General features: G+C 38.8%; 1 protein-coding gene across 1 annotated transcript; it reads right to left on the reverse strand.

Annotated features, from left to right (window-relative positions):
* Positions 1-5,997: 5,997 nt before the first annotated feature.
* LOC129683526 (orexin receptor type 2-like) lies at positions 5,998-12,882 on the reverse strand (the record flags this gene model as incomplete). The annotated part of the gene is made up of 3 exons (XM_055616239.1): positions 12,789-12,882; positions 10,113-10,291; positions 5,998-6,241 (listed from the first exon to the last, which is right to left on the reverse strand). Coding segments are annotated over exons 1-3 (517 nt in total), but the record flags the coding sequence as incomplete, so codon positions are not given.
* Between the last annotated feature and the right edge of the window lie 305 nt (positions 12,883-13,187).

Consider the following 13,187-nt stretch of genomic DNA (forward strand, 5'->3'; position numbering starts at 1 on the left):
ATCTATCTATCTATCTATCTATCTATCTATCTATCTATCTATCTATCCACCTACCTATTTATCTGTCTCATCTATTTATCTATCTATTCTCTCTTCCTATCTCTCTATTACTATGTCAAATCAAGAAATCAGAAAGAAATATAGATTTTATGATGTGTTTGGAATCAGAAATTAAAGGAAAGTTAGGGTACACTATCCGCCAACATATTTATCTTATTATACAAACCTACAAATACATTCTCCTCTGTACTACATTATCAAGAACAAGTATATTAAATATAATTTGCCAATATTCAATTTGACAATTTTTAAACCCTATGGGTTTTAAATTTTTACCTGAATATTTATTGCTTTATTATCATCCTCTTAGGAATATCTTATGAGTTTGTTGATGCACATATGTACATATTTAAGTATTTTAACACTAATAAAGATACAAATACCGTAATTACTTTGACCATAAGGAAGGTTCACACTATTTTTTTGTTTTTGTCACATCACCAAAGTGCAGTCTGTTGATTCAATAGAAAAAGTACTTTCAATCTACACTGTTAGCTGGCTGTGGTGGTTCATTGCTGCAATCCTAGCATTCAGGAGGCCTAGGAAGTAGTAATACAGGTGTTGACTCTTGGAGCTGAGGACAGCCTGGGTTTTAGGGTAAGTTCTAAGACAGCCTGGGATACAAAGAGAGTTTCAAGATAGCCAGTGCTACAAAATAAGTTCAAAGCCTACCTTGAGCTACAAAATGAGACCCTCTCGTTCAGATAAAATTCCAGTGTCTAGAACAGTATTTGGAATATTCATAAAACATTTTATGAAGGCACAATCATTAGATGATTATTTCTTGGAATGAGTGTTCAAAACGACTAACTTTTCTTTAAGTAAACTTTACCTTGATGAACTAAATATTCATTTTACAAACCAAGAAAGGAGGAACATAATTCTGAAAATTGTGGAATTTTATACATATGAAGAGTGTGACTGAAGCCAACAATTAACATGGCCAACAGAGTAGTTCAAGAGCAATGAAGTTGCTAGTGGAGACCCACGTTGCCTATTCAAGAAAAGGCCTCAGACACGTACATACCTTGTGTTCTTTTCTGTTGGGGTTATCTGCTTTTGTTCTTAGAAACCATGCCCATGATGAATATGATCACTTTGGAAATCGTTGGTCCATGCACAGGCATTCATCTTTGGCAACACTGCCATTTATAGAGAGCCAATCATCTTGCACCATGTGTGAAGGGCACTTATCTGCATGATTTTCCAAAGTGACTTGATAGACAGAGACCAATGGAAGTTCTTCTTATATGGTGAAATTTGATAATTAAAGTAATCATGTTTATTTTTACAGCCATGTTTTATTAAATTTAGGGAACAGATTAAAAATAAGAATTACAGCTATTAAAGTAATCTCAAGTAGAAGATGCTGTATTTTAAGTTGCACTAAGTGACATTAGGGATATCCACTATTTAGCATTATAAACTATGTTTGTTTGTTTTTTTCCCTTGTGGTGTGTGGTATTGTCCGTTATGTTTGATGACTTTTTTTTTTTTAAATGATAGAGGGATGCCTCTACCACATTGTCCTGAAGGCAAATCTGTGAAAGATTTTCTTAACTGGTGACTGGTGTGGGAGGGCCCAGCCTGCTGTGGGCAGTGTCATTCCTGGGCAGATGACCGTGTGTTGTATAAAGAAAGCAGGCTGAGCAAGCCACGGGGAGCAAGCCAGCAAGAAGCATTCCTTCATGGCTTGTGCTTTGGTTCCTACTTTCAGGTTCCTGCCTTAAGTTCTTGCTCTGACTTTCCTTCATGACTATAAGCCATAAGGTGTGATCAGCTTTTCCTTCAACAAGATGATTTATATCATTGTGTTTATCACAGCAATGAAAAGCAAACAAAGAGAACTATAATGCTATGCCGAGCTTTAACATTTTGGTTTGGGCATGGAATTTTAAATAGACTCCATGAACAACTAAAAAACAAACAAACAAAAAAAGTATTTATTGTTTGATTATTTTATGGACCATCATCTCAAATCAATATCAATTTATTTTGGTCCTAATAAGCATTTTGAGTAACTGTGGACTGTTGTCAAATTACTTTGAAATAGTTTTATCAATGATTCTTGAATATCTATACAAAAAACCAGATAATAAAACACTAGAAGTAGATATAAATTCTTTGTATATACATTTCACATAAATGATTTTTATATTTTTACTGTGTGTATTTATGTGATATAAACAGCACAACATCCTACTTAATTACGTTGATGGATGGGATTCTGTAGCTTGGCGATGTTTTTGTTAATGAGGTTAACGATGCTTGATCATGTGTGTGGGTATAATCATTTATATTATACTCCATGAACATATAAATAAATCCATCATCAAAATACCTTAGAAAAGTCTTTGCTGCCATTTATTGAGTACTAAGCATTTTCTCTGATTGCCCTTTCCATAATCTCAAAGAATTCCCGCAGTTCAGGAGGACACTTGCAGATGACATGTGAGCACTGCTTTATAATCGTGAGCAGAGGGTAAGCTCTGTAGGACTCAGTTTAGTCGCGGATTAAGGAAGAAAAGTCAGAGTATGGATTGTGTGATGCTCTCCAGCAATAATGTACCGTAAAGAAAACATGTAAGAAACTTTCATTCTCCACTGACTTTATTTCCCTTCGCCTTTTCCACACATGCCTCTCTCCAAGTCCACTGATAGGGGAGGTCCTCCTCTCCTTCCTTCTGATCCTAGTCTATCAGATCTCATCAGGAGTGGATGCATTGTCTTCTTCTGTGGCCTGGTAAGGCTGCTCCCCCTAAGGGGGAGGTGATCAAAGAGCAGGCCACTGAGTTCATGTCAGAGACAGTCCCTCTTCCCATTACTATGGAACCCACTTGGACATTGAACTGTCCTGGACTACATCTGTGCAGGGGTTCTAGGTTATCTCCATGCATGGTCCTTGGTTGGAGTATCAGTCTCAGATAAGACCCCTGTGCTCAGATTTTTTGGTTCTGTTGCTCTCCTTGTAGAGCTCCTGTACTCTCCAGATCTAACTATTTCCCATTTCTTTCATAAACTCTGCCCAAAGGTTGGCCATAAGTCTAAGCATGTACTTTGATACCCTGCAGGGCAGAGCCTTTCAGAGGCCTTCTGTGGCAGGCTTCTAACTTGTTTCCTGTGTTCTCCTTCTTCTGATGTCCATCTTCTTTACCTTTCAGTATGGGGATTGAACATTTTAGCCAGAGTGCTCCCTCTTGATTAGTTTCTTTAGGTGTACAGATTTTAGTAGGTTTATCCTATATTATATGTCTATATGTGTGAGCATATACCCTGTGTGTCTTTCTGCTTCTAGGATAGCTATTTCAGGATGATCTTTTCCAGTTCCCACCATGATTTCCTTGTTTTTTATTGGTGAGTAATATTCAATTGTGTAGATGTACCACATCTGCACTTTTAAAATATGTGTGTTTCTATTACTCTTCTTAACCTTCCTTTTAAAGTATAAATTCTCTTCTTCTCTCCTGGCTCCCTTTCTTGTTTCCTGGGGTCTTACCTTGCTTCATTTGTACTTAAATTCATGTGTTAAAAAATTAAATGTTAACACACACACACAAGGGAACACATGTAGCATTTCCTTTCTGGGCCCTCACTCACTCCATGTACTTTAATTTTTTAGCTCCATCCCTTTTTCCTGAATATTTTCTTTATCCTTGTGTTTGGAAAATATTCCATTGTGATGTGTACCATATTTTTATAGATGTCTATGCTGATTCTCTTTCTTTAATACTATGAATAATGTAACACTAAACAGAGATTCATGGATATCTCTAAAATAAAATAGAGTCATTTAGGTTTATGCTCAGGAGTGGGACAACTTATTCACACATAATCTTTATATTTAGCTTTTTGAGAAAACTTTTATATTGATTTCAATAAAAGTTTAATTTATTTTTCTCTTTCTGATCTAGTGTGATCCTTTTTTTAAAATTTAATTTTATTATTTTTTTCATTATTAGTTATATTTTATTAATTCTGTATTCCAGCTGTATCCTGCTCCCTTATTCCCTCCCAATCCCACCCTCCCTCCCTCATCTCCACCGTGCCCCTTTCTAAGTCTACTGATTGGGGAGGACCTCCTCCCCCTTCATCTGACCCTGTTTTATCAGGTATCTTCAGGACTGGCTGCAATGTCCTCCTCTGTGGCCTAGCAGGACTGCTCCTCCCTTGGAGGGTAGAGAGGTCAAAGAGCCTACCATTGAGTTCCTGTCAGAAATAGTCCCTGTTCCCCTTACTATGGGAAACCAATTGGTTACTGAGCTACCATGGGCTTCATCTGAGCAAAGGTTCTAGGTTATATCCATACATGGTCCTTGGTGGAGTGTCAGTCTCAGAAAAGACCCCTGTGCCCAGATATATTTGGTCCTTGTGGAGCTCCTATCCTTTTCATGTCATACTAACTCCCCTTCTGCTGAAGGTTTGGTTATGAGTTTTAGTATCTCTTTTGAAACACTGCTAGGTAGAGTCTTTCAGATGCCTTCTGCGGTAGACTCCTGTCATATGTCCAATGCACATCCCATTTGTCTTTCTAAGAGAGGATTGATCATCTTACCCCTTGTCTGCTTTTTTGTTTATCTTCTTTAGGTGTACAAATTTCATTATGTTTATCATATATTGTAGGTCTATATAAGTGGATATATACCATGTTTGTCTTTCTCCTTCTGGGATACTTCACTCAGAATGATCTTTTCTAGATCCAACATTTGCCTGCAAATTTCATGGTTTCCTCCTTTTTGATTGCTGAGTAGTATTCAGATTGGGAAAGAATCTTCACCAACCCTTTATCTGACAGAGGGCTAATATCCAGTACATATAAAGAACTAAAGAAGCTGAAAAGCAACACACCAAGTAATCCAATTTAAAAATGGGAAACAGAGCTAAACAGAGAATTCTCGTTTATAGAGGAATATCGAATGGCAGGGAAACACTTAAAGAATGCTCAACTTCATTAGCCATTAGGGAAATGCAAATCAAAACGACCCTGAGATTTCACCTTCCACCCATCAGAATGGCCAAGATGAAAAACTCAAGAGACAACACATGCTGGAGAGGTTGTGGAGAAAGGGGAACCCTCTTCCACTGCTGGTGGGAATGTAAACTGGTACAACTACTCTGGAAATCAATCTGGCGCTTTCTCAGACAATTAGGAATAGTGCTTCCTCAAGACCCAGCTATACCACTGCTAGGTATATACCCAAAATTTGCTCAAGTACACAACAAGGACATTTGCTCAACCATGTTTGTAGCAGCTTTATTTGTAATAGCCAGAACCTGGAAACAACCCAGATGTCCATCAACAGAGGAATGGATACAGAAACTTTTAATTTATAATTTGATTTGTTTCATTGACTAGCTATTGATTTGTTTTAAAAAAGGCAAAAAGACTTGGAGGTGACAGGAACTTCACAAGAAGACCAACAGGGCCAATTAACCAGGGCCCAGAGGGGTTTGCTGAGACTGAAGCATTCACCAAGGACCATGCATGAACTGGACCTAGGCCCCCTACAAAGCTGCTCAGATGAACAACTTAAGCTTCATGTGGATCCTTTAGTACTGGAGACTGTATGGGACACAGACTCACTTGCTTGCTTTTTGAACACTTCCTCCTGGCGGGACTGCCTTACCAGGCCACAGAGGAAGAGAACATACTCAGTCCTGATGCAACTTAATGAGCTGGGCAGGATGGGAAAGGGAGCTCCCTTTCCCATTGAAAAAATATGAAAATTAAAAATTGCACATAAAATACCTTCAAAAGACGTGAGTTATTTATGAAAATTTTGCTGTGTTTCAAGTTCATTTCAAGTTTATGTTTACCCCATTGCTGAGCTCTTTTGACAAATGCTAGTAAAGTATTCAAACCCAATGCAGCAATATTGATGCTAATCCAACATTGTGGGTACTGTGCCGTTTGTGAGCACGTGGACGCAACCTACTTACCGCCCCAGCGCTCATCACACACTGTAAAGAGGGTGGTTTTGTTGGCCAAGCCAGGGAGCATGCTGCTGCACTCCATGACAATGGCTTGAGGAATCATTATGATGCAGGAAACAATCCAGATGATGACGATGCTGTTCCTAGCCCGCTTGGCTGTGCTCTTGAACATCAAAGGGTGACAAATGGCGTACCATCGGTCCAAGGCAATGCAGCTCAATGTAAGAACAGACACAGATACTGACACAGTCTAGAGGGGGAAGAAAGGAACATGATTCAAGAGAATTGCTAGGTGTTGGAAAGGTAAGGTGAGAATATTTGCCATATCAGCAGAAAAGGCAAATTCCGTTAGGGTAACCTGCTCCGTGTATTAATTCCTGTAAATGACTTTCATGTTAAGAAAAGAGAAGATAAAAATAGCAAGGTAGAAGTGCATCAAGAAACATTGTATTTCCCTATAGGTATGAAGCAGGCATTTTGAAACCTTGCAGTTTTCTCACACTAAATATTTACTTTACAATGTTTGAATAGTTGCTGTCTTTACTTTCTTTTGTAGCCTTTTTGCTGATAGTTCAAATAGTATTCCCAAAGAGAAAGAAAGTATACATGAGTTTCATCTGAAACTGAAAATTTTCTTCCAGTCAAAGAGAATGACATAGCATTGTGTTTTAAATTATCATGTAGGTTTTTACTGGTTACATTTTATTGGCATAAATAAGTCATGGATATCTTGTTTTGTATTTTTACATAACAAAAGGTACTTCATTCCAATTTATTTTTAATATATTGCATACAAATAGTGTATAATTAACATCCACTTTGTAAGATATTCTTGGGAAATATAAAAGTAGTCTTTCTTGAATAATCTAGAACTTCAGACTCCAGAATAGAAGATGAAAATCTTCTTATTTTAAGATGTCTACCGATATAGAAGTTAAAATGAGTATTTCATTGACAAAGGTCTGTTCAGTGGCTTTTACAGTCAGATTCAACAGCTTTCATTATCAGAATCAGCCCAGTATAGTTTGTCAAGGTATGTACAGCAAAGAGAGCAACACAGCCTTCTGCCTTCAGGTACTTAGTCCTTCACAAGTATTCTAAGTATTTTATTCAGAAGGTAAAGCTAGTTTTAAATTACATATACATGTTTCAAAAAGATCTCACAGACATGTGAGTAGGCATGAGTGTGTGTGATAGGGCCTAATGGCTCCGAAGGTGGCAAGATATACCTGGGGCAAACAGAAGGGCCTCTGTGCCCATCCAGTACCAGTTACCCTCATCTCATTAGTTCTGTACTTCTTTTCCTGCCATTTTCTGAGAAGGGCCTCTTCTGAAAAGATTATATCTTATGAAAGTTACTAAAAGAGAGGTAATTACCCCTGTCAGTATTAGCAAATAAAGTAAATGATGATTGCTCACCAAGGAGAGGTGTTATTAGTCATGGAATTACAAATTATTAATGATCAAGGGGGATATTTAATTATTCAGCTAAACTTATTACATATGTAAGATTCTTCAGTAACTTAGGAATTTGCCAACGAATTATAGAATATCACTTATAAATCTACGTTATATTGTTTTAGAGGAAAAAGAATATGTAAATCATATCAAATTATTAAAAGCCAAATTTAGCTAAATACTCCTGTATTGCTTGGCTATATTGAAAATGTATTATATACACACATACAGAACTATTTAGGATTAAAGCAATTAGTTTTAAGTTGTGGCAACTAGGAGAAAAATGACTGGACTTGAAATGAAAGCGTTGTTGCTATGTCCCTGAAATCCAAGGAAAAGGACAATTTGGAGATGCTGGTTTTGCCAGCACGAGGATTTCTTGGTACACTTGTATGCTCTGAACAACAGGTCTAGTTGAGTGAGTTCAGGTACAGTTTGTTTCCAGTCTGTGACTGCACACTGTTTTTTCTCTCAGGGAGATGGACAAACTGGACACTGTTTATGCAGGAGCCAAAATCTTCCTTTGTCTCTTGACATTTAGAACCTGCTTGTAAGTGCTGCTACACGGGAAAGCAATGCCAGTTACTTCAGGAACGTTCCATGCCCGCATCCCTTGCTGTTCATGCTACTTCCTGTCTTTTGTTTCAGGCTCCCTGGAGATGTGGAAGGGGCATGCCACAGCAAGCTGTCATCACATCAAAGCCCCCAGAAGACACACTCCTGGCACAGGTGATATTTCCTCATTTCATTATCCTTTCTACCAAAACATCTGGTTCTCAAGACAGATATTATGAAGGTCGTCAGGCAACAGAGCATCTGGGCAGTTCAAAATACCCTGAGACCAAGGGGAACTGACATTTCTTCTTGGATGATTAGTGCAGCTGAGAGAAACACAGTTTACTGGAAATAACAGGAAGATACTCAGATGTTAAGAGTTTTCTGCTGCTTTTGATTTTTTTGGTCTAGTTTCTGTGTGCACATTCAGCCATAGCCATGCATTCTTACTGATTTATTTTTTCCTATGAGGTGGTTCTTTTCGGTTGTTCATGTTACTCTTTCTCCATAATTTTTCTTATAGTTTGTTTTATAATCTATTGATAGTTCTCAGCAGGTTAGCCCACCAACTTTGAAATTAAATGTAATGTATGTATGTAGCTTATAATTTCTAAGGAATCACACATATAAATGATGTCTGCTGTTTAAAAACATTACTTAATTTTATGTAAGAAGTGGGAAATAGTAAGAGCTGGAGAGCACAGGAACTCCACAAGGACAGGAACAGAACAATAAAATTTGAACACAGAGAACTTCCCAGAGACTCATACTCCAACCAAGGAGTATTCATGGAAATAACCTAGAACCCTGACAATGCAGCTACTTCAGATGAGAACTGGTAGACTAAGATCAGAAAGGAGACGAAGACCTCCCCTATCAGTGGACTTGGGGAGGGGCATGCATGCAGAAGGGGGGGTTGGGACCGGGAGGGGAGGAGGGAGGGGCTTATGGGGGGATACAAAATGAATAAAGTGTAATTAATAAAAGTTAAATAAAAAATTAAAAAAAACATTACTTCTCTTTATAAGAGACTCTTGAGGTGCTGTTGAATTTTTTTTTAAAGTCTAACATTTTGGAATTAAATAATTTCTAGTAATGTTTTTTTTTTTGTGTGAGCTCTTTCATTTTTTTTTAAATGTTAAGCTTATTATCTCTTCTTGCAAACATTGTGATCACTACCTAGGAAGGTACAGGGAATAAGAGCAAGGTAGATGGAGACTGTGGGATGAACAGAGGGACCTCCTGATCTTTCTTTCAGTATCTGCTTCCTAAGGGGAACACAGTCTGTTTTTCCTTCACTGAATACTTCCTAAGTGGAGCACAGCTTTTGGGTGTGTATTGCCATGGTCATTATCAGGAATCTTTTTATCAAAGACTTTACGTTTATAAATACAATCAAAAAATCATTCTTTTAAAAGTATTTGTTTTCAGTTGTTTTATTTGACAAACAGATGCAGAAAGGCTGCACTCACTCTTTGCCACTGAGGCTTCTATGATAATTGATTCTTACTCTGTATTCCTGCCTTATAAGATCAGGATGAGGTAATCACAGAGCCAAGGGACTTATGTAAATGGCCTAAATAATCTGTCACAACAGCTATACAAGGTAGATCTTATTAAAATTAACATTTTAACTAAGTGAATTGCCAAGAGTCTATGTATTTTACTTGATAGCATACCATCAAGAGATGGCAGAACAGACATTCGAAACCAGACCTGATTCCCAAACTTACCCATCTCTGACCACATACCTCTTTATTTCTCAGGATGAAAAGAAATCACTAAGAAAAGCTGGTAATCCTGATTATTGGAAAACAAATGTGCACGGTTATTTGAGCGAGGAATGGCTTGATCATTAGTTCGTTCAAATTACTTACTTAATGACGAGAACTGTGAAATAATTAACAGCATTGCTGCCTCCATTTTATCTAGGCATGAACTTGTTTATTCAGTAAATCACAAGCATTATCGTCCTTAAGGTCTTCACTTTCTGAATATCTATATTTATTTCTTAACTCATTAACCATTTTACCAGACAGGCGTGGCTAAAATCGGAAACATTTTAAAAATTAGTTCTAAAAGCCCCCCCCCCCCAAAAAAAAAGTTACCTGTAAATAAGGGATGACTTTACAGAGGGGCTGTCCAAAGAACCAGGTCTCAGTGATGTCGACAACGAGGGTGGCTGGAAGGCAGGTGATGGTCACAAGCACATCTGCCAGGGAAAGGTTGACTATGAAGTAGTTGGTGACTGTCCTCATGTGGTGGTTTTTCCAGACTGCCACACAGACTGGGAGAGAAAGAGAAAGACATGGGGGATAAACGAAGGGACGAGGCAGCAAGGAGGAAAGCCAAGAGAATGTTAACACTCCTACAAGCCCACACACAAGTGTCTTGTAAAGGAGAGAGTTTAAAGCTGTGCTGTTCTCCTTCTGTCTGTTAATCTCTGGAACTTTGGACTGTGTGCTTAAAATGAGTTCATTGACCAGACACTAGTATTTCCTATTCGTAAGGGACGTGCTGTTTTTCTCTTGAGTTGCATGTCAAGTTGAAGGGCAGCTTCTGATTGATCTTTCGGTTCCTTCTGTGCTCAGTGGGTAGAAAAACATCAAGAAATAGTTGCTGGGCTGGGCATAGTAGCACATGACTTTTTAAAAAAATAATTTATTTATTCTCTTTACATTCCAATCTTAGTCCCCTCCCTCCTCTCCTCCAGTTCCCACCCTCTCTCCTTCTCCCCTCTCTCGTCCCCCTCCCCCTCAAAAGAATAAAGTCCCCCCCAACCCATACCAGCATATCAAGTCACATCAGGACTGAGTGCATTCTCTTTCTCAGTGGTCTGTCAAGGTAGCCTCCACAGGGGGAAGTGATCAAACATCATGCAGCAGAGTCTTTGTCAGAGACAGCCCCCACTTTCCTTACTAGGGAACCCACATGAAGACCAAGTTACCCATTGGGCACATATGCAGAGGGGGCCTAGGTCCAGTCTAGGCATGGTCCTTGCTGGTGCTTCAGTTTCTGCGAACATCCCTGAGCCCAGGTTAGTTGGCTCTCTTGGTCTTCTTGTGAAGTTTCTGTCCCCTCCAAGTCCTTCTATCCTTACCCACCCACTCTTCCAAAAGGCTCCCTGCATTCCACCCAATGTTTGGCTGTGAGTCTTAGTATCTGTTTTGATCCATTATCCATTGAGGGCTGGAGCCTCTCAGAGGCGTATGTCTTTAATTTTAGCCTCAGGAGGCAGAGGCAGAGGCAGAGGCAGAGGCAGGCAGATCTCTCTGAGTTCAAGACTAGCCTGATTTACATAGTACATTCCTAGTCAGTCAGGACCACATAGTGAAACTCTGCCAAAATTAAAATAGTTGATGAGTTCAGAGTTGAATGAGAATTCAAATTTAGTAATCTTCAAAGAACTGTTGTGATTGCCTCATTCATGCCCCCCTGACCCATGTCTTCCCACAAATCTGCATTATGGACAACCAACAGAGGAAAATCTTAACTGTGGGAGAGACAAACAAAAACAAACCAACAAAACAACCTCCTACCGTCCAGCCATTACCCAACACCTACTTTTGCCAAATACTTAGCCAAACAGTTCACGTATTTACATTGTTCTATTTGGACAAATCTTATTGGAAGACATTATCAGTCATGCTTCATGTGTGACATTAATTGAGAGTTGGACCTAAGAACTCACAAAGTATAAAATTAATAAATTCCAAGTGACACGTGTTCTCTTTCACCACTTAGATCCCCTTTGATTTTTAAAAATGAAGAGGTTGTGATAGAGCATATTTAAATTTTAGCCTCCAATTCTCTCCTTTTTATTATTCTTGATGGACTCTGAACATCACCCTCAAATCAAACCTGGATGGCCTCTTCACTGCTTTGTGGAACCTTCCCTGTTTAAGGTTGTGCTAGCCCAGTCAGCTGCTTTTTACTGGAAGAATATCAAGTTACTATCTTCTGTGCCCTCCATCTGTGTGGCATATACAAATTTCAAAACCACCATTTTCAAGCCGGGTGTGGTGGCACACACCTTTAACCCCAGCATTCAGAGAGGGAGAAGCAGGCAGATCGCTGTGAGTTTTAGAACAGCATGTTCTGCAGTGTGAGTCTAGGACAGTCAAGGCTACACAGAGAAACCCTGCCTGGAAAAATAAGTAAATAAGTAAACAAACAAACAAACAAACAAACCTACCATCTTCAGAACCTATGCATGCACACAGTATTAGTGGCCTCATCTACAAATGAATTCCAGTAAATGAAATGATGATTGTTTCCAGGGTATCATTAGCCGGTTAGAGCTGTCATGAAAATGATGCCATGACTGGTAACCTTAATTAGCAGCTAGGAAATAAAATCACCTTCTGTTAAATTTAGGTACCTGAGCAAGAGCTAATTTTTGAGCACCATCCACCATTAGGAGTTTCATATCTTGGCAAAATACTTTCATTAGTTCTGAGGCTAAAATTGGCCACCCGCTCTCAATATGTAATTTGATAAAATATTTATATTTTGGAAGATTTCATCTTTGACTACTTCACATGATCATCTAGCTGCAGCCAGGTGAGAGCCAGAAGATCAGGTGGCCGTAATTAGGACATACTACAATGTTTTCATTTGTAGGTGATACTGCCAGATAAGTTATTTCACATAAATACTTGAAACACACACATATCCTAACAATTGAAATGTATTATTATGGTTTGGATAAGGAAATTGAAATCATATAATATTTCTGGTACTTCTTGATGTATGCTAAAATGTGCAACTTAGACCTAACATACTGTTTAACACGAAGTTAGTTCTGCTAGCACCCCAGTCCCATATTAAAGCTCTTCCTTGCTTCTTCCTAACTTCTTGTGGTTGAATGGCAATCATGGCTGAATCTGGAAACTTTCCCTGTTTAGATCCAATCTCTGCCTTGGAAGTCACACGACACCCTCCCCTGTCTGTATTTTTCCTCAGTCATCTTACAACATCATATTCATACGGGGTTACAGGTTCACCTGAGTGTAGTGTAACTTCATCTTCACAAATGACATCTTCAGTGACCCCATTTCCAAAGAGGGTCAGCCCTGGGGATTGGAGAGATGGCTCGCTGGTTAAAAGCACGAGCTGCTCTTCAAGGGGACCTGGGTTTGATTTCTAGCACCCACATGGCAGCAGCTTACACTTGTCTGCGA

This window comes from Psammomys obesus, unplaced genomic scaffold (genome assembly GCF_907164565.1).
Source record: "Psammomys obesus unplaced genomic scaffold, mPsaObe1.curated_primary_1811, whole genome shotgun sequence".
NCBI lineage: Eukaryota > Metazoa > Chordata > Mammalia > Rodentia > Muridae > Psammomys > Psammomys obesus.